A 26,739-nucleotide genomic window follows, 5' to 3' on the forward strand; every position below is an offset into this window, starting at 1 on the left:
AAGCAGAGTGACAATATCCATGATTTTCCTCAATTTTTTTTTCCCATAGCATATTAACCAAGATTTACTTTTTATAAACTGTTTCCTCTATTTAGATTTATATCTATTGAGGGAATTCATCTTCATTTTCCTTCCAGAAGATCCAGTCAATTGCTCCCCAAATTAATAAATGAAACATTCTCTCCCAATTGAGTTGAAATAATTTTTACCAGATACACGTATGTGTAGATGCTCTATTTTGATCCATTGGTCTAATTTGTCTTGCAAGGCCTGCATATAGTATTAACACGGCTTTCTAATTTTTCATATCTGATATGGCAAATCTTCCCATGTTAATCTTCATTTCAACAATTTCTCATCTAGCCTCATAAATTTATATTTTCAGATGAAACTTTGATTGATTTGATCACACTCCTCCCCCCAATTCCACTATTATTCTTACGGGAATTACACTCTAAATGAATTTGGATGACATACCAATTGGTTTAAATGTCTCACTCTTGATTAGATCCAGATCTTTGGAGTAAAATATGGTGACTTGTTCTCCCAGTGGCTGGGCAGGATGCCCAGCTTTACTATAAGAAGCTGGAGTGAATCAGAACACCTCCACACAACTATTATATACAGGATGGATAAACAAGGGCCTACTATAGAGCACAAGGAACTATATTCAATATCCTGTGATAAACATAATGGAAAAAATATGAAAAAGAACATATTATAACTGAGTCACTTTGCTGTACAACAGAAATTAACACAACACTGTAAATCGACTACACTTCAACAAAATTTTTTTTTTTTAAAAAAAGAACACCTGCACTCAATGTCCAGCACAGGGTGGAGTGATTATTTTCCTCTCTGTTCATTCTGGCGGCAGAGAGGACTTCTTGGGGCCTTAGCTGATACCTGTCAGTTTCACCCTCAAGAAATTAAAAAAACTTAAGGAAGTAACGGGGTCTCTTCCAGGTGTTGCAGATCCCAGTTTACATAATGAGTTACACAATGTCTTTGCTTTGTATTAGGTTGGCCAAAATGTGAGTTCAGACTTTTTGGCCAATCCAATATTTTTTTACCTGCTTGATGAAAATGTCAGAGGAGCTTATACCTCACTGCCAAGCTCTCCTGTTCATCAACACATGTTCCTAATATAATGACATTACCTTCGCAGGTGCCCAAGCCAACCCTGGTGCCTCACACAGTTTACCTGGCAAGGGCCAATACATGTACCCTAATGATGCCAGGCACTGTGCGTGTGTGTGTGTGTGTGTGTGTGTGTGTGTGAGAGAGAGATGTTCAGTTGTGTCTGACTCTGCACTGTGCTTGCACCCTGTAAATCTTGGTTCACGTCCAACCCACAGTCAAACAAGCTTAACCTTGATGTCAGATCTTCAGCTGCATATTTTAGAAACCTCTCCTCCATCTTTAGTTAAGCCTTTTCTTTAAGATCCAGCTGAACTCTTACCTCTTCCAAGAGGCCTGCCATCCACCCAGTCCATTCAGCTCCCCTGCACGTTGTCAGTACCCCTTGCATCTATGATCTATATGTTCAGTTACCACCTCACAAATTCAGTCACAACTGATATACATTGTTTGGCTTTCTTCCCCTTGTTTAATATCACAATGTGGGGGGACGGATGGTGGGTGATGGGCAGTCTGAATCTCCAGGCTGCCACAGACTCCACTACACCTTAGAATCTTCCATAGGCCTGAATCACACACTTGCAGCACTGGTGTGACTCTCATGGAAATTGAGCTTGAGACTATGATACACAATTAATACAGAACAACAGTATTGTCTGCATGTTTCATAATATTGATGAGACTTATTGAACACTTACAGAATGCCAGGCACTATGCTTAGTACTTTGCCTGCCTCAATCCATTCACTTTACACCCTATAAAGCAGGTATTGTTATTATTCTCATTTTACAGCAAGGAGACTGAAGTCCAGGAGGGTAAGTAGCATGCCCAGTGTCACATACAATCAGTGGGGGAACAGGGATTCAAAGTCAGGCTTCTGGTGTAAAAGCTAATTTTCCCCACAACACTAATCTTCCCCAAAAGCTAATTTTCCCCACAAATTTTCCCCTAAAAGCTAGTTTTCCCCACAAATTTTCCCCACTAATTTTCCCCAAAAGCTAATTTCTCCCACAAATTTTCCCCACAACACTAATTTTTCCCACAAATTTTCCCCACTAATTATCTCCAAAAGCGAATTTTCCCCACTAATTTTCCCCAAAAGCTAATTTTCCCCACAACAACAGGGCCATCACTGACACATGTCTCGTCTCTCCACTTCATAATGACCTTCATGAACATGGTCCACAGGCAGAGATCACCTGGCCCAGGGACCAGTGGGGCTGAAATCCAACCCACTGCTCCACCACCTAGCCTTGCACCCATGGATCTTGAACAGGCATCTGGAACAGGACTCCCAGAGGACAGAAGTCTCAGGCCTGTGTGTGAACGCCCTTCTCCACAGCTGGTATTAGAACAGGATTTGAACCTGGGAGCTTTGGCTCCAGAGCCCTGTTGTCTGCAGACTGGGGGGCCCCCTCTTCCTGCTTTTCCTGAAGACAATGTGTGAGCCAGATGCAGCCCTGAAGATCTGGATATGGTGCGTCTCCATCCTCATGAGAGGGTCTGGGCCATGGAGGTGAAGTGAAAGTTGCTCAGTTGTGTCTGACTCTTTGCGATCCCATGGGCTATACAGTCCATGGAATTCTCTAAGCCAGAATACTGGAGTGGGTAGCCTTTTCCTTCTCCAGGGGATCTTCCCAACCCAGGGACCGAACCGGGGTCTCCTGCATTGCAGGTGGATTCTTTACCAGCTGAGCCACAAGGGAAGCCCAAGAATACTGGAGTGGGTAGCCTATCCCTTCTCCAGTGGGTCTTCCCAACCCAGAAATTGAACTGGGATCTCCTGCATTGCAGGCAGATTCTTTACCAACTGAGCTATCAGGCCATGGAGGAAGGGTTCATAAATATTGATTAAATGAACGTTCTCTGACCTTTATTGCAATCATGCAGCCATCCTCCACTGAGGGGCAATCACAGGCATTGATGACAATCAGCCCAGTCAGGGTTCTTTACCTGTTGAGGGCCATCTACAACGTAGGGGCACAGTGGGGGACGCACGGACCAGCCAGGAGAACTGTCTGCACCTGTGTGCCTGCCTCGGGTTTTGTTCCTGCCTCTCCTGCAGGAATTCAGCTTTCTAGGAAGCAGTGTGGTCCACTGCCCAAAAGCAGGGTTCCGGAGCCGAAGGGCCTGAGGTCAAATCCCTTTCTAACACCAGCTGTGCAGAAAGGCACTCACGCAGCGGGCATGAGGCTTCCGGCCTCTGAGAGGCCTGCTCCAGATGCTGGGCCATGGCTGGTGTCTGGGAACTCGGATTTCAGAGGGTTCCCACCATCTCCTGATAAGTGGGGTTCATGGGGCCTAAACTGCTGTGCATTCAGTGTGGTTTACACTGGACACACACTGTCCTGCCGGCAGGTGCCAGGCACTGGGCCTCTAGTGACTCCCCGGATGGACAGCAGTTCCCATGAGATGTCACAACTCCATGCTGGAGGAGTTCAGCGTGCCCCGAGTGTCTCCAGTGGGAGAGAACCCGGCAAGCCTGTACCTGGGGCCTCCAGAGCCCGTCCCGCGTGTCTGTTCCCTGTGCTTACTCTTCTCTGCATCCCTTCTCTATCACACATCAGCCTGGGTACGACAATGCGGGCAGTGCTTTGGGTCCTCCTAGGGAAACTCTGCACCTGGGGGTGATCTCGGGAGCCCCGACACACGGTCATGTGACCTTGGGCAAATGCCTTGACCTGGGCATGCCACAGTTTCCTCATCTAAGAAATGGATGTTCAGTCTATCCCCCAAGATTGTAGTGAAGATGTCATGATTCAGCAAATGTAAAATCCTTGGCCTGGCAATTACTGGGAGGCTTCTCAGGTGACGCAAGTGGTAAAGAATCCACTTGTCAATGCAGGAGGCACAAGAGACATGAGTTGGGTCCCTGAGTCTTGAAGATACCCAGAGGAGGGCACAGCAGCCACTCCAGTACTCTTGCCTGGAGAATCCCAGGGACAGAGGAGCCTGGTGGGCTAACGGTCCATAGGGTCACAAAGAGTCGGGCATGACTGAAACAACTTAGTACGCATGTACTGGGGATTCAAGAAATGTGGACTGTGTTTATATGATGAATAAACATGTGATGAACATGTGAATGAATGGATGCATGAGCTGCGGGTGAGTGAATGATGAAGAAAAAGGGAGACGTGTTCATGGTGGACCACAGAAGCAGGTCTCTAGGCCCTGGGAGGCTCTGGGAAGATAAAACATGGACCACTCACTGGCCATGGGAAAACACTGAAGGGCAAGTACGGCCTGCTGGACAGACGGGTGGGTGGGGCCTCAAGCTGGTCCCAGGCAGCGACCAATCCATCTGGCCCAGATGAAGGGGTATTCAGAAAACCAGCCAGACAGCCCCCAGGCCACACTGGGGAACCCCAGCCCGCAGGGAACCCTGCAGCCTCGGCTGGGGTCTAGGAGGCTAAGGCCAGCGGGGGCCCCCTCCCCTGGCCTCTGAGGACAGCAAGAGACCACAGGCCATAGACAGAAAGAGACGCTCTGGGGCATAATGTGGGTGTACAGCTCAAAGGTTTGCTCTTACCAGGATCTTTTCTTCTGCTGTTACGGAGAAGTGGGCTTTTAGCTGGGTTCTGTTCTAGGAAAAAGCACAAAGAAAGCAGCTCAGTTAACTGGTTTTGGCATCTGAGACACGGGGTAACATGTGGTCTGTTTCCGACCGGCCCACCTGGAGCTACAGTGGGTTCTTGACCGGCGGGGGCAGGGGAGTGGTCAGAGCTGGTGGTGGTCTTAAAGCCACTTCAGGCGAAAGGTCTGTGGAACTGTGATGCCTCCTCTCCCCGAGGCGTGTGTGAAATCCAAACACCAGTTTCCCTAACGGCCAGGGAAACACAGGCACCATACCCGGGTGGTGAAACACTTGGAGGCAGGTGAGGTCAGGGGAAAGGAATGACCCTTCTCCCTCCAGGATCTGGTCTTCCCCCCTGCAGGAATGAGGAGAGAGCTGCAGGCTCTGACATCGCTACTGAGGTCCCCTCTCATTCCAGTGCTCTCCACCCCCCAAGCCCCAACTGCCTAAACATCCACTCCCATACTTTCTAATACTCCTCTGGTTAGAAAACAAAGGGAATGAAAGGTGAGCGTTATGACTGCTATCTGTCCAACCTCATGGTATCTCAGGAGACCCAACACAAGAACATGCTTCTTTCTGGGCTGGAGGCAGCATATCTTGCAACTGAAAGGCCGTGCAGTGGAGCAGAAGGAAACAGATTATGCAGGTTCATGCGGGGCTTCATCATTCTCCAGCACTCTGGCTTTGGATAAGGTATTGGCCTTTCTGTGCCTCGGTTTCCTCATCTGTACAATGGGAATTTTATTCATCTCGTAGGCTGGCTGTGAGGATGAATCAGAAGAGTGCCTCGCCCATAAGGAGGAGTGCTGTGAGTGTATGAATGTTGTTGGGTGTAGCGGGTGGTGATGGTGGTGGCTGTATCATCATAGATAACCTGATCTGGAGACTTGCAGCCAGAATCCAGTGAGCTAGGCAACCCCTGTTTAATTCTATAATGGCCACTCTAGGGGCATTTTCCCCTGATCTGAGTGATGGTCCACCCAAGGCAGGAAACCCCCTGATCCATATCCTACAGCTGTTATGGCAGCTATACTGGGAGCACTGGGGCATCCCAAACCCATCACAGGCCAGCTGGACAATCTGATGGAGGGAAATCAAAATGCTACAAGTTTTCTTTTTTTTTTTTTTTTTAAGCTTTCTTTTTAAGGAAGGAAATGGACGTGAGAGATGGACCATAAAGAAGGCTGAGTGCCCAAGAATTGATGCCTTCAAATGGTGGTGCCAGAGAAGATTTTTGAGAGTTCCTTGGACTGCAAGGGGATCAAACCAGTCAATCCTAAAGGAAATCAACCCTGAATATTCTTTGGAAGGATTAATGCTGAAGCTCTAATACTTTGGCCATCTGATGCAAAGAGCTGACTCACTGGAAAAGACCCTGATGCTGGGAAAGATGGAAGGCAAAAGGAGAAACAGGCATGAGATGGTTAGACAGCATTACCAACTCAATGGACATGAATCTGAGCAAACTCCAGAAGATAGTGAAGGACAGGGAGGCCTGGCATGCTGCAGTCCATGGGGTTGTAAAGAGTCGTACACAAACTTAGCAACTGCACAACAATGGAAATTAAAACACACACACACACACACACACACACACACATCTCTAAAGAAGAGACACCTATGAAGCAATCCCTTGGCCCTTCCTGTTTCTGAATCATACGTGCTTCGGAGTATTTGCAGTGCCCCGTGAGTTTCAGGGTCTTCTGAACTAGTGGGTTTGAAGGCTGGCTTCCTCTCTCTTTTCTCTCCCTCTGGGTCCCTCCTTGCTGTTTCTTGACACCAAGGTCTAAACAGAGAGGGGCTGAAAGTGTGCTACACAGCCTGTCTCCATCTCTGCAAAAACAGAAACCATCAGCCTACATCCACTATATAAACTTCAAGGCTTAAGAAACATGTTTTAGAGCACAGCCTGAGGCCGGGAAAGAAGGACCACGTGAGGGCCAGGGATGGTTTTCCAAGGTGGGCAGGATGTTTATACAATATATGGTAAGAAACTGGAGATAGATGTTCTAGATTTTTCCCTCTTGACCTCCCTTGCGTCTCTGTCCTGTCTCATGTACCCTTGTATCAATTTGAGGTGCATGTATCTATATCTATGTGCACATGTGTATACATGTGTGTATGCCTGTGTTTGAGTTTAAGAAAGTAGTATCCAGACTCAAACACAGTGCATTTCTGACAGTACCTCCCTCCCGTGGTGAGGATTAGAAAGTGGTAACTATTTTTATTGCTCTCATACCATTTTAAAATGTCATAACTGGAAGAGATGGGTTTGAAGGGAATCTTTTGACACACCCCCCCCCCCATTTTTCAAGTGGGAAAACTTGAACTCAGAAACACTGAACCGTTCTAAAAACACAGCGAGGGCAGCATTTCAGCCTCTGAAGTATCAGATACCAAGTCCATGGCAACGTGAAGGATTTCACCCCATTAGGCACCTGCGTTTTAAAATAATTCCTTTATTCTCCCATCTGTAGTGTGAGCCTCTTTACAGCCGACAAGCAGAGCAGACCCATGTTCTTATGTGGAGTTGACAAGATTTTCCCTCAGACTTGGATCATTTTCAATTCCAAATACACTAGACCTTCTCTCCATCCTAGAGGAAGGCCCAGGAGTCACCCAAAGAAACTCTGAAGTCCAACTGGGTGAATCAATTAGAGAACAAAGCATAGGAGCTTTATCCAGCACTTATCCGCTCAGCAAACACTGAGCTTTCTAGGAACCTTTTCTAAGGCAGGTCTAAGAAAGGTGATGCTGGCAGTCTAATGCAAGCAGGTAGGAGCCTAGAACACACAGCATGAAGTCTGGAGCTCCAGAATCTCCACTCTGTCCACAAAACTGCCCAAAGAGAGCTCTTGAAGGCTTGGAAGGTAAAGGAAACTGAAAGCCACATGCAAATATAAAATCATCGCTTTTATCCCCACAAGAGACAGGAGACATAGAATGGTCTCCCTTTTTATTGATGAGAAACCGGAGGCTCAGAGAAGTCAAAAAAGAAAAAAAAAAAAAACACACCAGCCCAAGAATCATCAGTTCACTGATCTATTCATGTACTCACTCAACAAGTAATTGCTGAGCACCTACTGTGTGCAGGGCTCTCTTTTTGGCACCAAGAACAGAGATTGGGAGTAAGACCAATGGGGTTTCAAGGAGCAACATTCTAGTGGGAGGTGGAGGGTTACTAGGGTGATGGGGTTGATACAACACACACAGGCGCCAAGCAAATCAATGGACAGGACCCGCTGGGGAGTCTCAGCCGGGGAGCCCCGACTCCACGCCTCCCACTGCCCCCCAGCCTCCCCAGGCTCTTCAGGGAAGTGTGAAGCCACCTTGGCCTAAAGTCCTAATGCCCCTATCCAGGGAGCTTTTGATTTCACTGGGTTGCTGCATTTCTCACTGTGGGTTTTTGACTGCTGCCTTTATCTTAAATTTTGATTTTAGCATATCTTGTTTCCTGTCCTTTGAAATTCAGATGGTACTTTTTTTTCTGGGCCCTTTTATTTCCCTTTTTTTACCCTTCTTTGTCCTCGTTCTTGACTTTGCACTTAATTGTTTTCTGAGACATTCGTCTTTTCTGACAGTTTCATAGGGCTTTCTCATATCTGGTCTTTACCTTTATGGAATCTTTCACTTTATTTAATTTTATCCAGGATTAGTTTTTTTATTGCAGAAGGAACACTGCACACAGGCCTCTCAGCCTTGGATGGAAGGAGCTGGCAACTGTGAGGTCTGATTTTGGTTTTGCCATGTGACCTGGAGTAGTCACACTGGGAGTCTCATTTTCCACATCTGTTATGAAAAGTACTTCCTCCAGGGGCTGCAGTCTGAACAAAATGACCAGAGTAACTGCAATGCAGCAGATCCAGGTTCGATCCCTGGGTGGGGAAGACCCCCTGGAGAAGGGAATGGCTACATACTCCAGTATTCTTGCCTGGAGAATTCCATGGACAGGGGAGCCTGGCAGGCTACAGTCCATGGGCTGCAATGAGTAGAACACAACTGAGTGACTTACACACACACACACACACACACAACTAGAGCACAGGCTTCGTGAGGACAAGGACACATCTCCTTCTCTGTATCCCTGGGGTGCAGAGCGCATAGCATGGGCCATGCGCCAACCACACTCACCACCTACGTGAATTGACAAAAAAGTGAATGGAAAATGAAAATGCTAGCGGTAATGGGGTTACAGGTTGAATCACGTTCCCCCAAAATCCATACTTGAGGCCCTGACCCCAGTATCTCAGAATGTGTCTGAATTTGGAGATAGAACCTTTACAGACGTGATTAAAGTAAAGCGATGCCATCACGGTGGACTCTAACCTCCCCGACAAGTGTCCTTATTAGGAGACCAGGACACAGACACACACGGAGGGATGACCACGTGAGGACACAGGGGGCAGACAGCTGACCACAAGCCAAGGAGAGAGGCCTCAGAAGGACTCAGCCCTGCCCACACCTTGACCTGAACGTCCAGCCTCCAGGGCTGTGAACAAACTAATTTCTGTTGTTTGTGAGCCAACTGGTCTGCGGAACCTTTTCACAGCAGTTCTAGCAAACCAGTACCAATAGAAGGTATATGGTTGAATGCTTACTACGCACAAGACATGGTGATGAGCGATTAACATCTATGTAAATAAATTTTTTAAAAAAGAAAAAAAACTACGTAGAAATGTGTAAATAAATATGAGAACATGCCAAAAAAAAAAAAATTAATGTCTATGGATGACATATCTTGATAATCAGGTCCATAGAGGTTACAAGGAGCTAAAAGGGAGCCTGGTTCACGGCAAAGTGTGTGAGATTATGGGGCCCATTCACTAATCCAGAATTCGGCATCACTGAATGAATGGAGGATGGCAGGAAGAAAAGCATGAACAACGGATAATGTGCTCGAGGTTTCTAAAACAACAATGACGAGACAGAAACCACAAGTAACACAGACAATACCTGTGACGAACTCTGGAAGGAGAGCTGGGCAGGAAGCAGCAGGATGTCTCCACTCCCGATGTCTCTGGCCTCGAGCGAAGCTGTGTAGCTGACAGAGAAGGAGTCTCCAACTGTTCAGAGAGAAGGCACGTGAGGTCAGCAGGGGGCCCCTGCACACCCCAGACATGGCGTCACAGCCCCTTTGATCACATACTTTTTAGTGCGGAGAGTAAATCAAGCAGGCGTGCTCTTGGGCCAACTTGGCTTTTACTTGAAGGGCTGTCAGCAGGTGCAGGGAGCTTTATCTGGGCCCCCAACCCATCCAGAAATGCCTGGGCCTGGGTGGGTCAGCCTTCCTAACGCAGGATGTATTTAGCTCATCCACTTAGGAAATCCAGAACCTTTCTGTTTTGTTTGGAGTCCAGGTGGGGAACCTATTTATTCCCACTGATCCGATGCACACAATGAAGGAAAAGTCTTTACAGAACTTTTGGGCAACACTAGCTGCCACTTTGACGCCTCCAGGCAGCCTGGTCCTGGGAGCCCAGCACGAGGCACAGAGAGGCAGCGCAGACCAGGCCCGGGAGAAGGAGAAGGCCACTCGGGCTCACGGAGGGTCCCCTCTAATCTCATGGTCACTGGTTGGTCCTTAATTACACAGAGAAGCTTCCATAGAAGACAGGGTTTCTGACTCAAGTGGGTCGCCTGCATTGCAGGCAGACGCTTTACCATCTGAGCTACGAGGAAAGCCCCTTAATAAGAAGCCAGGACTGAAATGTCAGCTATGAGGAGAAGGCGCCTCTGCAAAAGGGAGAGGTCACACCCCAGGGTGAACCAGTGGGCTCTGGAGTTATGGGTGGGGAACTCCCTTTTCTTTAGAAGGCCTCCCGGAAGTGGGTGTCACAGCACCCCCAGTTCACAGCTGCATGGGCTGAGGTTCACGGATGTGCAGAGCGCACGTGTCAAGAGCAGAAGTCAGCGAGTTCATGGGCGAAGTGTGTGGTCCTGGCTCCGAGCAGGTGAAGTGCAGGAGTGGCAGGTGAGGGGCAGGGAGCAGGGAAGGGTCCTCCAGCTCCAGCAGGAGCTGATGCCGAGCCGTGGGAGGAAAGTGCCCAGTTCGGGATGGTAGGAGCATGGACCACACAAGGCCACTGGAGCAATAAAATGGGAGGCAGGCAGAGTGCCAAGCCATGTCGCCTTGTTCAGACTCTGCAGTGACTCTGTAAGGCTGGGGCCACATGCACGTCTGTGCAAGCTCAGAGAAATGCAGTGATTTCCGGAGGCCCCGCAGCTCGGAAATGGCCAGGAATCAAGGGAGCTCTGTCTGAGGTCGAGTCTGGGCTCTGCTCTCAGCCCTACATTCCTGTCTCTAAGCACGAGCTTAAGAACTGGGGAGATTCATTTTTACATCATTGAAGAAAGGCACTGAAGATCACTCAGCTGAGACGTACCATGACGGTTTTTACACCATTGCTTAAACCAGCGCCAGCAAAGAGGTCACTACTTGTGGGCCAACTTCACTGACAGCTTCTGTCAACAGTATGGTGTTAAGATGGATTCTGAGGTTTCGTCTAGACTCAGAAAGAGTGGTGGCGTTGATGAGCAACGTTTGCCATGCATATGGAAGTGGACAGGTCAGTAAGAGTCCCAGGCCTGTGAGCGGCACTATAGCATCGTGGGTACAGGGTGGATGGAAAAGTCAGACTGAGTTTGTCTCAGCCTTGACTGCCAACCCTGGGCCTTGGGCAAGTTCCTCATCACCTTAGTTTCTACATCTGTAGACAAGGCACCTTCTCAGAATAAAAGAAGTCCCACCTTCCTAGGAAAACTGACAAGTCTGAAGTCAGAGTAGCAACTGCACCCCAGAATTATTATTTTTTTAAATTGCTTGTTTATTTTTGGCTGTGCTGGGCCTTCACTGATGTGCAGGCTTTTCTCTAGTTGTGGCTAACGGGGGCTACTCGCTAGCTGTGGTGCATGGACTTTTCATTGCGGTGACTTCCCTTGTTGTGGAGCATAGGCTCTAGGGCTCATGCGTTTCAGTAGCCGGGCTCCCAGGCTCTAGACGGGCTCAGTAGTTGTGGTGCACGAGCTGAGTTGCTCTGTGCTCCTGGGATCTTCATGGATCAGGGATCGAACCCATGCCTCCTGCATTACTTCCGAGCCACCAGGGAAGCCCCCAGAATTGGTTTTAAATCTCCTTAATTAACCAACGACAAGCTCACTTCAGGAAACACACCTCTGAAAGCCAACCAGTGATGGTGTCATGCTTTGAACGGGAGCTAATTAGCAGCGGAGTTACTCCTGTGAACACAGCTGGACATGTCAAGAGCACGCTTCCTGGGCTGATGCCAAACTCCTCCCGTGTCTGTCCAGTACTTCCCCAACAAGCTCTTCATTTCACTGAGTGATGGTCATTTTGATCATCCAGCTGGTGGATACAGTGGGGTTCACTATAATCTCTTTGTGTATGTTTGAAATTGTTCATAATAAACTTTGAATACATATACTTTAAAATCTGCTTCCCTAAATCCCACCTCTCTCAACCTAAGTGACAAACCAGCTTCCTGGTTGCAGAAACTGTGCAGGGGTCTCCTCCTCTGATGCCCCACCAGCAGATTCCATCATGAGGATCTGCGCCATGAACACAAGTCCCATGTCTGAGAAGACGCCTGCTGCCTATCCCGTGCTCTGTGCATATCTGTACGTACCTCCATCATGTCCCACCCTTAACTTTGTACACGTGGCTATTACCTTGCAGAAACTTCTTCCTGAAAGCCTGGAAGCCTCTTGAGGTCTGGTTTCCAGCCGACTCCCTAACAGTGAGGCCAGTAATGTTGTCCAGTAAGAGCAGGTCGGAGAGGTTGGCAGCCGTGGGTGTCCTGGTATTGTTCACAAACAGTAGCACGTGGGCTGATGGCCACTCACCCTGCACAGACACCTAGGACAGGAGGGGAAGTGAGGCCGGACTCACTGGTGAGCCCGACTTCCCAACACAAGGCCCCAGCTCGACTTGCACCCACTAGGTCTGCAGGCAGAGGGAAGGGATTACGGTCTCACGAAGGTTCTAGAATTTGTCGGGTCTGATATCAAACACCCCGGGAGAATTTTGACTCCCTCTTGACAAGCTGTTGCTCAGATCATTTCAAAGAAACCAGGACCCTGAACTTCAGTAAAACCACAGAGAAACATGGATGAAAAAACATCCATGCATGGGACCACAGTAGGAGAGATTGTCACAACTGGGATCACCAAGAAAAACACACAGTAGCGCTTTCTTAATTCATTATTTTGAAGATTCAGCCCCAGCCAGTCCAGGTCCTCTGACTGCCATCCGATCCCCAAGTTTGCCCTGAGCTGGTCTCCTGTCTCGCGGCCAGTCGCCTTCCAGCTTCTGCCCACCCATGTGCTTGCACAGCTTGGTTATTCAAAGCCAGTGGCCCATCTCCAGCTTGGCTCCCCACCTGGCCTCTGCACCTTGCCCTGCCCCCTCTCTCAAAGCCTATTTCCCACCATTCCTGCCCTTCCTTCACCCCAGCTCTGCTGAAAGAGACAGAGGAGCTGCGAAAAGAGAGGGAAGCCATGTACAGCCCCAAGAAGAGTGAGCTCTGGATTGTAATAAGTAAAAAAGAGCAAATTGAAAAACTTGGTGTATAGAGTAGTCACCTACGTAAAAAGGGGAAGAAAGAAGATATGTGTATGTATGTGCACATGGGCGCACACACACACACACTCATAACTATGCTCATGTAGCAGGAAACATTTCTAGGAGGACACAGGAGAAACTGGGAGCTCCAACTGTATTCCAGGAAGTGAATCAAGAGAGCCAAGGGCTGGGCCGCAATGAGAGCTGTGCAGTACATGGTAGGCTAAGCAGATCTGGACTGTCCAAACCCTGCCTATCCCAAAGAGATGACCAGCTCCTGTGAGACTGGCCCTGAAAACCCGTGGAATATCTTGTCTGGTAAGAGTGTCTTGCTATACTTATGGCCTTGGGCCACCCCAGGTAGTTTGCACTAACCATGTAATTCATGGTGGGGGCCTTCAGCCAAGCTATGTTCAGGTAACCTAAATAACTGAGGTCAGTGACGTGAGTGCTCCATGCCTACATGATGGCTCCTCAATAAAAATCCTGCACTCCACGGCTCGGGTGAGCTTCCCTGGTGATGTCACACACCATTGCTGGGAAAAATTAAATGCTGTTCCTTCAGTTCCACAGGGAGAAGACCAGGTGTCTTGGGCCTGGTCTCCCCAGAACTCTGTCCTACGAGCCCTTGGTTTTGCTGACTATAATCTTTATCGTTCCGCTGTAATAAACTGTGACTGTGAGTAGAGCAGCTGTTCTGAGTTCCCTGAGTCCTTCTAGGGAACCTGACGATGGTCTTGGGGACCCTCAACACAAGGATCATGTGAAGGTCATCTCAAGAGATTAGTAAGAATCAAACACCTAAAGACATTACATAAATCTGTAAACTGTTGGCATCATATCACTGTTAAAATCTGAAAGAAAATACATGCTTTCTTTCCCATTTTAAATAATCACAGAGGATTTTCAGTAATGATTTTGTTGTGACCAAAAAAATCTTAGTCTGGTGCTTCCATATAAAATATGGGATCCCTGTGGGTCACTTTATCACCCGTGTCCAGACATGGGTAGACGGCCATGTGATTTGCCAGGTCTTTAAATACATAACATACAAAACTAATACACATTTTCAGCAAATTCAATTACTTTCTCTTTAAACATAAACCACCTTTGAGCACTCACCACTGCACATTTCTGAAAAATGACTCCATTCTCAGAAGTCCCTTGAACGTCTCTTGAAATGTCTCCATACTACAATAAAATGTAGAACTTATTAGAAAATGAAAAACATTTCATGCCACACATGTTAAATAAAAATACAAGATGAACTTTTAAAAGTGGGGGGAGGTTGGAGAAACTTCCCTGGCAGCCCAGTGATTAAGACTCCACGCTTCCAGTGCAGGGGGTACAGACTAGATGCCTGATCTGCGAACTAAGATCCCACATGCTGTGGGATGTGGCCAAAAAATAAATAAGTAAAAGGCAGGGTAGAAGGGTTGCTTCTGTAGTCATGCATTTTGACCCTGAAGATTTTTTTTCTTTAAGTCCTACAGAACTGGAACTTAAAACCTACGAATAAAGAAAAACATGGACATGTGATGACATGGGGTTGTGTCCTGTTCAGAGGTACGTGCCAATGACATCATTGTCACAGGGACTCAGCGAAGCAGGGCTGACACTTCAGCAGGAGGAATGTGAGCAGAGCTATGGAAAAATCCTTTAAAGACTGCTCACATATCCTGGCTTCCTAGGCCTTGTCGTTGTTCAGTTGCTAAGTTGTGTCCAATTCTGTGCCATCCCATGGATTGCAGCATGCCAGGCTTCCCTGTCCTTCAGAGTCTCCTTGAGTTTGCTCAAATTCATGTCGATTGAGTCAGTGATGCTATCTCACCATCTCATCCTCTGCCACCTCCTTCTCCTTTTGCCTTCCATCTTTCCCAACAGCGGGGTCTTTAGTAGTAAAGAATTTGCCTGCCGATGCAGGAGACGTAGGAGATGCAGGTTTGATCCCTGGGTCAGGAAGATCCTCTGGAGGAGGAAATGGCAACCCACTCCAGTAGTCTCGCCTGGAGAATCCCATGGACAGAGGAGTTTGGTGGGTTACAGTTCATGGGGTTGCACAGAGAGACTCAGACAAGGCTGAGCGAGTGAGCAGCTCAACACGCACATGTCCTGAGTGGGGTACACAAGCCACACAGCAGGAACCTAGTGAACACGGACCATGGTGTGTTGGGGTGCTTCTTGTGAGCTGGATTGCGCATTAACAGGCAGAGAATCCACCCAGGATTGGCCTCCTCCAGCCCCATGAGCAGCTACCCCGGTGGCTCAGTGGTAAAAAATCTGACTGCAACGCAGGAGACCAGGGTTTAATCCCTGGGTCGGGGAGATCCCTTGGAGAAGGGAATGGCTACCCAGTCCAGTATTATTGCCTGGAAAATCCATGGGTAGAGGAGTTTGGTGGGCTACAGTACATGGGGTTGCGAAGAGTTGGACACGACTGAGCAATTCACACACACACAGCCCCATGACGCCTCCCCTGGAAACCAGTGGAAAGCCAGGGCTCACCCACTGGATGCCAGCCCCGCTGCTCCTCGTCAACATAGCTGCTACCTGTTCGTTTTCATCCTTGCACATGCCCCTTGACCCCACGCCATGCATCCCCACTCTCTGCCCCGCCCACTTTCATCTGCGGTGGGTGGAGCCACGCTGTGAATCACAGACCAAGGCAGCTCTCAGTGATACCAATAATCCTAACAATGGCTATTCTTTCCCAAGTTCCAGGCGTATATCTGTCACTGTACACACATGAATTCTATTTCTCCCATTTTACAGATGAAGAAACTAAGGCTCATGGAGGTTAACCACCTGCCCAAGGCTGCACAGGTAGGAAGCTTGGACTCTACCCAGGCAGTGTGCTGGTTAAAGCTCCGTAGGCTATGATAGGATAGGTATAGGTAGCTATAGATATAGCTCCATATGCTATGATTCTCGCGTAGGGCACACTCCCTCTCCAGAGCGTCACTCTCTCATTGTATATAGTGTAGAAATGAACAAAGACGCAGAGAGCAGAAGTGATGTTCTGAGAACACTTTGACCACAGGCAGCAGCATGAGCTGTTGAGGCCTTTGATTCTGGCTGAGTCTCTGTCCATGACCCCACCCTCATGCTTTGACGTGCCAGGACCCCAGCAAGTCCTTGAGGTCAGGCATCTGGCTTTCTAGTCTTCAGATCCCTACACAGTATCCTGCATGTGACAATCAGATAAACACAGTTTGTTGGGCAAAGACACACAGGAGGGGGATGGAGCATGGACTGGAAAGCTGATGACCACCATGGTGGATGGATGCAGCTCGTCCTGAAGCCCAGAACCTGGGAACATGACCCTATTTGGAAAAGTGGTCTTTGAAGATATAATTAAGCAAGGCTCTCAAGATGAGATCATTCTGGATTTCAGGTGGGTTGGATTTAGCCAGGTCCTAAATCCAATGACAAGTGTCCTCATTAGTGACAGAAAAGGAGAAGACACACCCACATAAAAAAGGACACAAGAAGGTGAAAGGAGAGCATAACAGTAAATGTTAGGTGTCAACTGGCTGGCCATGGTTCCCAGATACTTGGTCAATTACCTCCTGATGTCACTGTGAATGTATTTTTTAGATGAGATTTAATATTGAGGTCAGTGAACTCTGAAGGAAGCTGATGACCCATCATAGTGTGGGTGGGCCTCACCCATTTGGGTGAGGTCTTAACAAAAAAGATGAAGGTTTCCCCTACAGAAAAGTGCATTCTGTGCAGAGACCTTTGCAACTTGAGTATCAGCTCTTCCTTGGGTCTCCAGGCCACACTTGCAGATCGTGGACTTTGCCAGCTCCTACAATCACATAAGCAATTTCTTGAAGTAAATCTCCCCCTCCCTCCTTCACAAACGTGTGTGTGTGTATCTCTGTGTGTGTGTGTATACACACATCCTACAGGTTTTGTTTCTCTGTAGAATCCCAATATAAAGATTGGAGTGATGCAGCCACAAGCCAAAGAAAGCTACTGAAGCTGAAAGAGATAAGGATGGATTTTCCCCTACAAGCTCCCGGGAACAGCACAGCTCTGCTGACACCTGACTTTGGCCTTCCTGCCTTGAAACAAGGAGAGAATAAACTTCACTGTTCTAAGCCACCAGGCTGGTGATAATTTGTCACACAACTATCTGATACAAAATGTAGGAGATTAACACAAAATGTAGCCGAGGGCCAAGGAGGAGCTTGTAGCGTGGTAGCCTGTTGGCTGAACCCAGTGGCTCTCAAGCCATTTTAGGTGAGAGTCAGCCTCACGTGGCACAACACATTACACGGTATGAAGAACATTGGGAGCAGGGACAGCGGCTAAGAGCAGGGGCCCCACATCCTAGTTCTGCCACTTCGACCCGTGGGACCCTGAACAAACTCCTTAATCTCTCCAATCTTCAGTTCCTATCTGTAAAAAAGGAATAAAAATAGTACCTGTTTAAGAAACTTATAATGAGGCTCCAGTGAGATTATGCATAGAAAGCGCTAAGCCTATGGCTTTTCCAGTAGTCATGTATGGATATGAGAGTTGGACAAGAAGGATGAGCACCCAGGAATTGATGCTTTCAAACTGTGGTGCTGGAGAAGACTCTTGAGAGTCCCTGGGACTGCAAGGAGACCAAACCAGTCAATCCTAAAGGACTCAGTCCTAAATAATCGTTGGAAGGACTGATGCTGAAGCTGAAGCTCCAATACTTTGCCCACCTAATGCGAAGAGCTGACTCATTAGAAAAGACCCTGATGCTGGGAAAGATTAAGGGCAGGTGGAGAAGGGGACGACAGAGGATGAGATGGTTGGATGGCATCACTGACTCAATGCACATGAGTTTGAGCAAACTCCAGGAGATAGGAAGCCTGGCGTGCTGCATTCCATGGGGTCGCAAAGAGTCGGACGTGACTGAGAAACTGAACAACAACATGCCTGGTGAGTGGAAAATACTTTTTAAACATTTGGCACTATTATCAGTGGCAGCGTTTTTATAACAGGTGCAAGTGAATCAATCCAGTTAAAGCAAAACCCTATGCACTGCTTTAGAACCAGCAGATGAGGCTGCCTAATGCTCAGATTCACATATCCTATTCATCTAAATACTGTATATTGTATAGAAGAAGCAGCTCTCTGTAAAGAAAAATGGATTTGCTCCCTAATGATAACTATATTTAGTGAAAGAGAAAGAATAGGTGTTTTTTGGAGGAGGAACAAAAGCCTGTGACATTTTCTATCCAAGTGGTCCAAACCGGTTGCTTTATAACTTCTGATATGTCTTTAAAAGAAATGAACACGTCACTTACCAGGCGGTGTGTTACAGCAGAGTCTCTTTTAAACAAGGTCTTCCTAGGCCACGAGTGTGTAAAAGCAAAGACGGAATGAATCCGTGGTCCACTAGAGGCTGCAGAAGACAGGGGTGGGTTAAAGACTTCAATTTCCTTACTGAATTTCATTCCAAATGGTGCCTCCTCTGCAAAACAGCAATGTGCATGCATTACATAATACCAAAAGGCAATGATTAAACTCTGGAAGCAAACCACATGATACGCGGCAGGCATTTGGAAAATCTTTGCTGAGTAAGTGAACAAGGGTGTGAATGAATGAATGACTTATCTCTTTGCCAAGAAGGTGAGAAGTTCTCATTGAGAGTCATAGAGCTTAAGAAGAGTTTCTTGGAGTGTGTATTTCTTACCTGAGCTGTAGGCGGAAATGTACACTCCTGGCCCGCCTCTAGACTGACTGAGTCAGAACCGCTAGGTAAGGGAGGAGGCATGGGTGATTCCTACATACCTAGCATCAGAGGGCCCTAGGTTCCAATCCTGGCTCTGTCACTCACCAGCTATGCCCTTGGGAAAACCTCTAACCACTCTGTAAATTTCTATTCTGAAGTGACCAGAATTGTGGAGTCGTGCCTTTTCAACATTTATCTTCTGTCCAAGTACAAACTGTATATGGACTGAGAATGAATCCTGTTTTTCACTCTTCCTTACACAGAGTATTGATAGCAAGATCTTTAGAACTGCTTTGGAACCCTGTTTATAGAATTTCCAAATAAACGTAGGAAAAATTAAAATTAAAAAAAAAAAGAATGTGGAACTGGATCCTGGATAAAATCAGTATCCTTTTCCCCAGAATAGCATCTGTGGTTCAATTCAAGACATTGGAATGGGGACAAAGGTGAGCATCTGGGGATCAAGAGCCCTCACCATGGAAACCGGCAGGTGCTTTCCCAGGCTGGCTGCTCAGTTGGGACTGTTCGAGTCAGTCACACAAGTGGGACAGAACACCCACCTCCAGACCCCAGTCCAGTCCTTTGGGCTCCGGGACAAAGACTCACTGGACTTCAAATCTTAAGGCCACTCTGGGCTTTGTCTCTGGTGTGGGTGTCTACGCCCCTGCTCCTCCAGGTACTCAGAAGGCCCAGCCGTGCGCTCTGATGGAGACCTGAATGAGGACAGACACTGCTACTGTCCACAGACAGTACAGAAGGAAGTCAAGCTCTGACCTGACCACCACCTCCCACTGCGTTACTACCCAGCGGTCTCCCCGCTAGCGTGCTGTCACATGGGTCATCGGTCGTGAATCTGCAGCTGTTTGAATGCACCCTCGCTCCCTCACCTTTGGGCTGCCACATGCCTGGAAGCCTCTCCCTGTTTCCTTCTCCTAGATGCAACACCTCCTCCAGGAAGCCCTCCCTGAAGCCTTCCCAGTGACCTCATTCCTCCACCCTCTGCTCTCACTACAACCACAGTCCTAAGTGCACGGCCCTCCCTTATCCAAAACGCCTGCTTAATTAGTGACTAAAAGTTTTCCATAATTATCATGATATCACTTCAACCTATTTTACTCAAATGAAAACACTGGATTTTGTAAATTTCTATAAAGTCTTTTGTAAAGACTGCTTGTTGCTGTTCAGTTGCTAAGTTGTATCCAACTCTTTGTGACCCTGGATATTGCAGCACGCCAGGCTCCTCTGTCCTCCACTATCTCCTGGGGTTTGCTCAAACTCATGTTCATTGAGTCAGTGATGCTATATAATCATCTCATCCTCTGTCGTCCCCTTCTCCTCCTGCCTTCAATCTTTCCCAGCATCAGGGTCTTTTCTAATGAGTCAGCTCTACACATCAGGTGGCCAAAGTATTGGAGCGTAAGGTTCAGATCAGTCCTTCCAATGAATATTCAGGACTGATTTCTTTTAGGATGGACTGGGTGGATCTCCTTCCAGCCCAAGATACTATCAAGTGTCTTCTCCAGCAACACACTTCGAAAGCATCATTTCTTGAGAACTCAGCTTTCTTTATGGTCAACTCTCACATCCATACATGACACTGGAAAAACCATAGCTTTAACTATACAGACCTTTGTTGGGAAAGTGATGTCTTTGCTTCTTAATACACTGTCTACGTTTGTCATAGCTTTCCTTTCAAGGAGCAAGCTTTAACCTCGTGGCTGCAGTCACCATCCGCAGTGATTTCTGAGCCCAAGAAAATAAAATCTGTCACTCCTTCAACTTCTTCCCCCTCTATTGGCCATGACATGATGGAACTGGATGCCATAATCTTAGTTTTTTCCATGTTGAGTCTTAAGCCAGCTTTTTCACGCTCCTCTTTCACCTTCATCAAGAGGTTCCTTAGTTCCTCTTCACTTTCTGCCATAAGGGTGGTGTCATCTGCCTACCTGAGGCTATTCATATTTCTCCCAGCAATCTTGATTCCAGCTTGTGTTTCATCCAGCCCAGGATTTCAGATGATGTACTCTGCATATAAGTTAAATAAGCAAGGTGACAACATATAGCCTTGTCGTACTCTTCCCAATTTTGAACCAGTCCGTTGTTTCATGTCTGGTTCTAACTGTTGCTTTTTGACTGGCTTACAGTTTCTCAGGAGACCAGTAAGGTGGTTAGGTATTCCCACCTCTTTAAGAATTTTCCACAAGTTTGCGGTGATCCACACAGTTAAAGGCTTTATTATAATCAATGAAGCAGAAGTAGATGATTTGCTGGAACTCTCTTGCTTTCTTCATTATCCAATAAAAGTTGGCAATTTTATCTTTGGTTCCTCTGCCTCTTCAAAACCCAGCTTATACATCTGGAAGTTCTCAGTTAATGTACTGCTGAAGCCTAGCTTGAAGGACTTTGAGCATAACATTGCTAGCTCATAAAATGAGAGCAGTTATACAGTAGTTTGAACATTCTTTGCCATTGCCCTTCTTTGGGATTGGAATGAAAGCTGATTTTTTGCAATCCTGTGGCCACTGCTGAGTTTTCCAAATTTGCTTACATATTGAGTGCAGCAGAGTAACAAAAGACATAAAGAAAAATACTTTTAACTCCTCCAGAAAATGAAATACATTTATCCCTGGAATAAAACAAGGTGTATTCATAACCTGTGTCAATTCTGGATGAAAAGTCTGTTCTGCCTGCCCAGGACCCTCCCTTCAGGGCAGCCTCCCTGACTAATCAGTAAGATTCTTGCTTAGTCTCTACAGGCAAACCTGGATCCCAGCGCATCCTGGTCCCCAGGAGGCCAGACTTAAGCCCAGAACCCAGAACACCAGTGATGGGACTGGGGACTGGCATGGGACTCAGACTGTGTGCATTAGTCTTCCCTGAACTTCTGCCAAGCTACAGAAAGTCTCTTCCTTTCTGCAAGAGGCAGCAGTTACTTCCACATGGAAAATCACATGGAAAGAATGTTCCTAGGAATGACACTCACCAGACAAAAGCAGGAGCCTCGATGGAAAGAGAAAAACAGAGCCCTGAGAGCACTATGCTCCTGGATCCAGGGCCTGTGCAGTTCAGTGATAAGGGTCAACAAATTGCTCAGCGCTTAAGTTAGTTCCAGTTGGATTTCTGAAACCTGGTATGGTAGACTTTCGGTGTGTGTGTACTCAGTTACGTCTGACTTTCTGCAATCCTGCCAGGCTCCTCCGTCCATGGGATTTCCCAGGCAAGGATACTGGAGTGGGTTGCCATTTCCTTCTCCAGGGTACCTTCCTGACCCAGGGACTGAACCTGGGTCACCTGCATCTCCTGTATTGGCAGATGGATTCTTTACTGCTGAGCCACCTGGAAAGTCAGGTAGACTGACTAATGGTCCCCAAAGACACCCAGGTCCTAATCTCAGCGACCTGTAAACATGTTCTCTTATATGGCAACGGACTCTTTGCAGATATGGTTAAATTCAGCTCAGTTCAGTCGCTCAGTCGTGTCCGACTCTTTGCCACCCCATGAATCGCAGCACGCCAGGCCTCCCTGTCCATCACCAACTCCCGGAGTTTACCTAAACTCATGTCCATTGAGTTGGTGATGCCATCCAACCATATCATCCTCTGTCATCCCCTTCTCCTCCTGCCCTCAATCTTTCCCAGCATCAGGGTCTTTTCCAATGAGTCAGCTCTTTGCATCAGGTGGCCAAAGTACTGGATCTTCAGCTTCAGCATCAGTCCTTCCAATGAACACTCAGGACTGATATCCTTTAGGATGGACTGGCTGGATCTTCTTGCAGTCCAAGGGACTCTCCAGAGTCTTCTTCAACACCACAGTTCAAAAGCATCAATTCTTCGGCACTCAGCTTTCTTTATAGTCCAACTCTCACATCCATACATGACTACTGGAAAAACCAAAGCCTTGACTAGATGGACCTTTGTTGGCAAAGTAATGTCTGCTTTTTAATATTCTGTCTAGGTTGGTCATAACTTTCCTTCCAAGGAGTAAGCGTCTTTTAATTTCATGGCTGCAGTCACCATCTGCAGTGATTTTGGAACCCCCAAAAATAAAGTCAGCCACTGTTTCCCCATCTATTTGCCATGAAGTGATGGGACCAGATGCCATGATCTTAGTTTTCTGAATGTTGAGCTTTAAGCCAACTTTTTCACTCTCCTTTTCACTTTCATCAAGAGGCTCTTTAGTTCTTCTTCACTTTCTGCCATAAAGGTGGTGTCATCTGCATATCTGAGGTTATTGATATTTTTAATTGATAAGGAAGCAACCTGGATTATCCAGGGGGCCATAAATATAATCCCAGATGTCCTTACAGAGGGAGGCAGAGAGAGATTTGACAAGCAGAAGAGAAGGTCATGGGACCACTGAAGCGAGAAGCAACACTGCTGGCTTGGAGGATGCAGGACGGGTCATGACCTGCAGGATGTAAGGAATGAAGCTCCAGATCCTGGAGAAGGAAGAATATTCTTCCCAGGGCCCTGAAGAGAGTGCTTACACCCTGACTTCAGACCAGTTAAACTGACTGTGAACTTTCACCCTCCAGAACTATATGAGAATACATCTATATTGTTTTACCACTAAATCTCTGATAACTTGTTACAGCAGCAAAAAGAAACTCATACAGTTGACTAATACACACATTCTGTGTTCTTTATCAGACACCTTCAGGGGAGAATCAAGATTCCACCTTACCTGAATCATTATTGATTCTTGATTCTTACCAATTATTATTGAATCTTACCAAGAATCAATCACCGCCTTACCTGAACTCAGATCTGTGCACCCCAGATCACTACTGCAGGAATGGGACTCACTGCCCTTGCTCTGTAAGGTACACAGGTGAGCAGGGTGCCAGGGAGGCAGAAGCAGGAGGTCTATGACTTTAGGGTCTGGTTCTCTCTCTTGGTCAAATCAATAAAAAAATCAACCAAGAGAAAAACTTACCTGGAGTCGTAATGTGAGAGTTTTCCACACTGGGCCAAATCCCAAGGGGTAAGTCCTAAAAGTCCAAAGGCAGAAAGATGTTATTGAAGAAAATACTAGAAGTCGTTGAAAAGTCATTTCTGTAAATGGCTTGCGTGGAGTGGAGCTGCCTGTTTTTCCTGACGTCTGATGTAAATCTTTCTAAGTTAACCATCTCCACCAGCATCTGAGGAGAGGATTATATAACTGCATTCCTGGAAGCTGTCTAGGGAGGCAGCACAGTGTAATGGAATTTCATATAGTTAGACCTGAGTTCAAATCCCAGTTCTGCTTTTCACGAACCCTCTGATGTGGTGAGAGCCTCAAGCCTCTGAATTCCCAAGATCCCACTCGTTTTCACAGAGTGGTACATAAAACACAGGCTTGGGAGTTGGAGACCTAGATTTGAGCTGGAACCATTTATCTGCTGTGTGTCCTTGAACAAGTCTAAGAGACTTTCTGAGCCTCAGGTATTTCTTCTGGAAAGTGTAGAACTCCTCCCAGCTTGCTTCACCTTGTTCAGTGATGAAAACTTGTCCAAACAGGGCTCAGTCAACTCCTCCATCACATCTTTGTGAAATACTGAACCCAAAAGTAGCTCAGAGCCCTCCACTATAAAACAGTAATAATAATCATTATCATGATTATTACTATAGTGCCTTGGCTAGAGCCCTTGACGTGGGCCAAGCCCCATGCTGTTCACAGTAGCATTATTCACAATAGCCTAAAGGTAGAAGGAACCTACTGTCCACTAATGGATGGATGGATAAGCAAAAGTGAAAGTGAAAGTCGCCCAGTTGTGACTGACTCTTTGTGACCCCATGAACTATACAGTCCATGGAATTTTCCAGGCCAGAATACTGGAGCGGGTAGCCTTTCCTTTCTCCAGGGGCTCTTCCCAACCCAGGGGTCAAAACCCAGGCCTCCCACATTGCAGGTGGATTCTTTACCAACTGAGCTGTCAGGGAAGCCCATGCAAAAGTGGTCCATGCATAAAATGAAATATCATTCAGCCCTGAAAGGAAGGAAAATTTGTCACAGGCTACAGCATGGATGAGACTTGAGGCCATCAGGCCAAGTTAAATAAGCCAGTAACAAAAATGCAAATACTGTATGATTCCACTTATAGGAGATATGTAAAATTCAGAGACAGAAAGTAGAAGGGTGGCTGTCAGGGGCTGAGGGACAGCAGAATAGGGGGTTGTTGATTAATGGGGACAGAGTTTCAGTGTTACAAGATTAAAATAATTCTGCAGGTGGAAACACAACAATGTGAATGTATTTAACATTGCTGAGCTGTACACTTAAAAAGGGATAAGAGGGTAAATTTTGTTCCGTATGGTGGTGGTGGTTTAGTTGCTAAGTTGTGTCCGACTCTTTGCGACCCCATGGACTGTAGCCGCCAGGCTCCTCTGTCCGTGGGATTTCCCAGGAAAGAATATTGGAGTCAGTTGCCCTTTCCTACTCTAGGGTATCTTCCCGACCCAGGGATCAACCCGCGTCTCCTGAACTGCAGGCAGATTTTTTACTGATGAGCCACGAGGGAAGACCATTTTGTTATATATATTTTACCACAACTACAAATATAAATACATAAATAAAGCAAATCTATGATCATCCAGGAAAAAACTCTGAGATAAATCAAGTGAGATTACTGGATCATAATATGATGAATAATACAGTCTCATTTAATAAAAAGGACATTTTATTTTATAAATATTTAATATATTATCATATATTTGACAGTTATATTCACTTTATTTTTTATATAAATTATGTTAGTGCATGTGGGTGCATGCTGAGTCACTAAGTCATGGCCAACTCTTCTGTGACCCCCTGGACTAGTAACCTGCCAGGCTCCTCCGTCCATGGGATTTCCCAGGCAAGAATACTGAGTGGGTTGCCACTTCCTTCTCCAGGGGATCTTCCCAACCCAGGGACGGAACCCTAGTCTCCGGTGTCTCCTGCAGTGGCAGGCGGACTCTTTACCACTGACCTATCAGAGAAACCCCATATTAGTACATATAGTTACAAATTTAGTAAGTTACTTTATTAGTTCATATACTTATACATTTAGTAATTTGAAAATATATGTAGATATTTAACAATATGTTTAACATTAATTACCTATAGATTTAATACATAGTTACATGTTTAAAAATATGCCACATAATACCATAGATTATAACCATGTATTATTTTTAAAAGCCTAGGCAGGAGTATGCAGAAGTGTTAGCCTTGGGGACCTGGGGACTGAGTGTGTGTACAGTCGAAGGGGACCCTGTCTCCACGACACCTGCATTGTTTTGTTTCCTGTAACAAGGAGCATGTGCCCATGTGTCACCACAACAACAGCAAAAATGGCAATAATAAGAAACCACGTGATGGGGGCCAGCCTTCTCATGTCTGGTAGAAACGCTGTCCCTGAGATCTCCCTGGACAGGTATGTGTGTTCAGAACAACCACTAGTTCATAACATGCCTTCCACAAGGTGGAAACAGGTGCCATTTTCTCAGAGAAGAATGCTGTGTGCCAGACACTGATGGGATAAGTCTTTGCTGCCATTTGCCAGGAAAAAAAAAAAATCTAAGAGCATCCATTCTAGGCCCTGCATAAGGACCTCGTTCTAATAAAGTACAGTGCATTGGGCGGGGCGGGTGATTTCATGGCAGAGCAACTTGGCCAGTTCTTGTCCAGCCAAGAGTTCAAGGTCAATGACAACAGCAAAGCATCCCAGAAAAATTGCTCATCTCTACTTCTGAAATTTAAGAC

At 46.7% G+C, this 26,739-nt stretch overlaps 1 protein-coding gene across 1 annotated transcript in view; it reads right to left on the reverse strand.

Moving 5' to 3' along the window:
- The window catches only part of EVC2 (EvC ciliary complex subunit 2), a 150,985-nt gene that overhangs the window by 118,607 nt on the left and 5,639 nt on the right, over positions 1-26,739 (reverse strand). The window contains exons 2-7 of the mRNA XM_070458129.1: positions 23,950-24,004; positions 18,587-18,753; positions 14,418-14,486; positions 12,404-12,590; positions 9,671-9,780; positions 4,670-4,723 (exon numbers count right to left, since the gene is read on the reverse strand). Coding sequence (XP_070314230.1) covers positions 4,670-4,723; positions 9,671-9,780; positions 12,404-12,590; positions 14,418-14,486; positions 18,587-18,753; positions 23,950-24,004 — 642 coding nt within the window. The remainder of the gene's footprint in view (positions 1-4,669; positions 4,724-9,670; positions 9,781-12,403; positions 12,591-14,417; positions 14,487-18,586; positions 18,754-23,949; positions 24,005-26,739) is intronic.

The sequence above is a fragment of the Odocoileus virginianus genome, chromosome 29 (assembly GCF_023699985.2).
Source record: "Odocoileus virginianus isolate 20LAN1187 ecotype Illinois chromosome 29, Ovbor_1.2, whole genome shotgun sequence".
In the NCBI taxonomy this organism is placed as follows: Eukaryota; Metazoa; Chordata; class Mammalia; order Artiodactyla; family Cervidae; genus Odocoileus; species Odocoileus virginianus.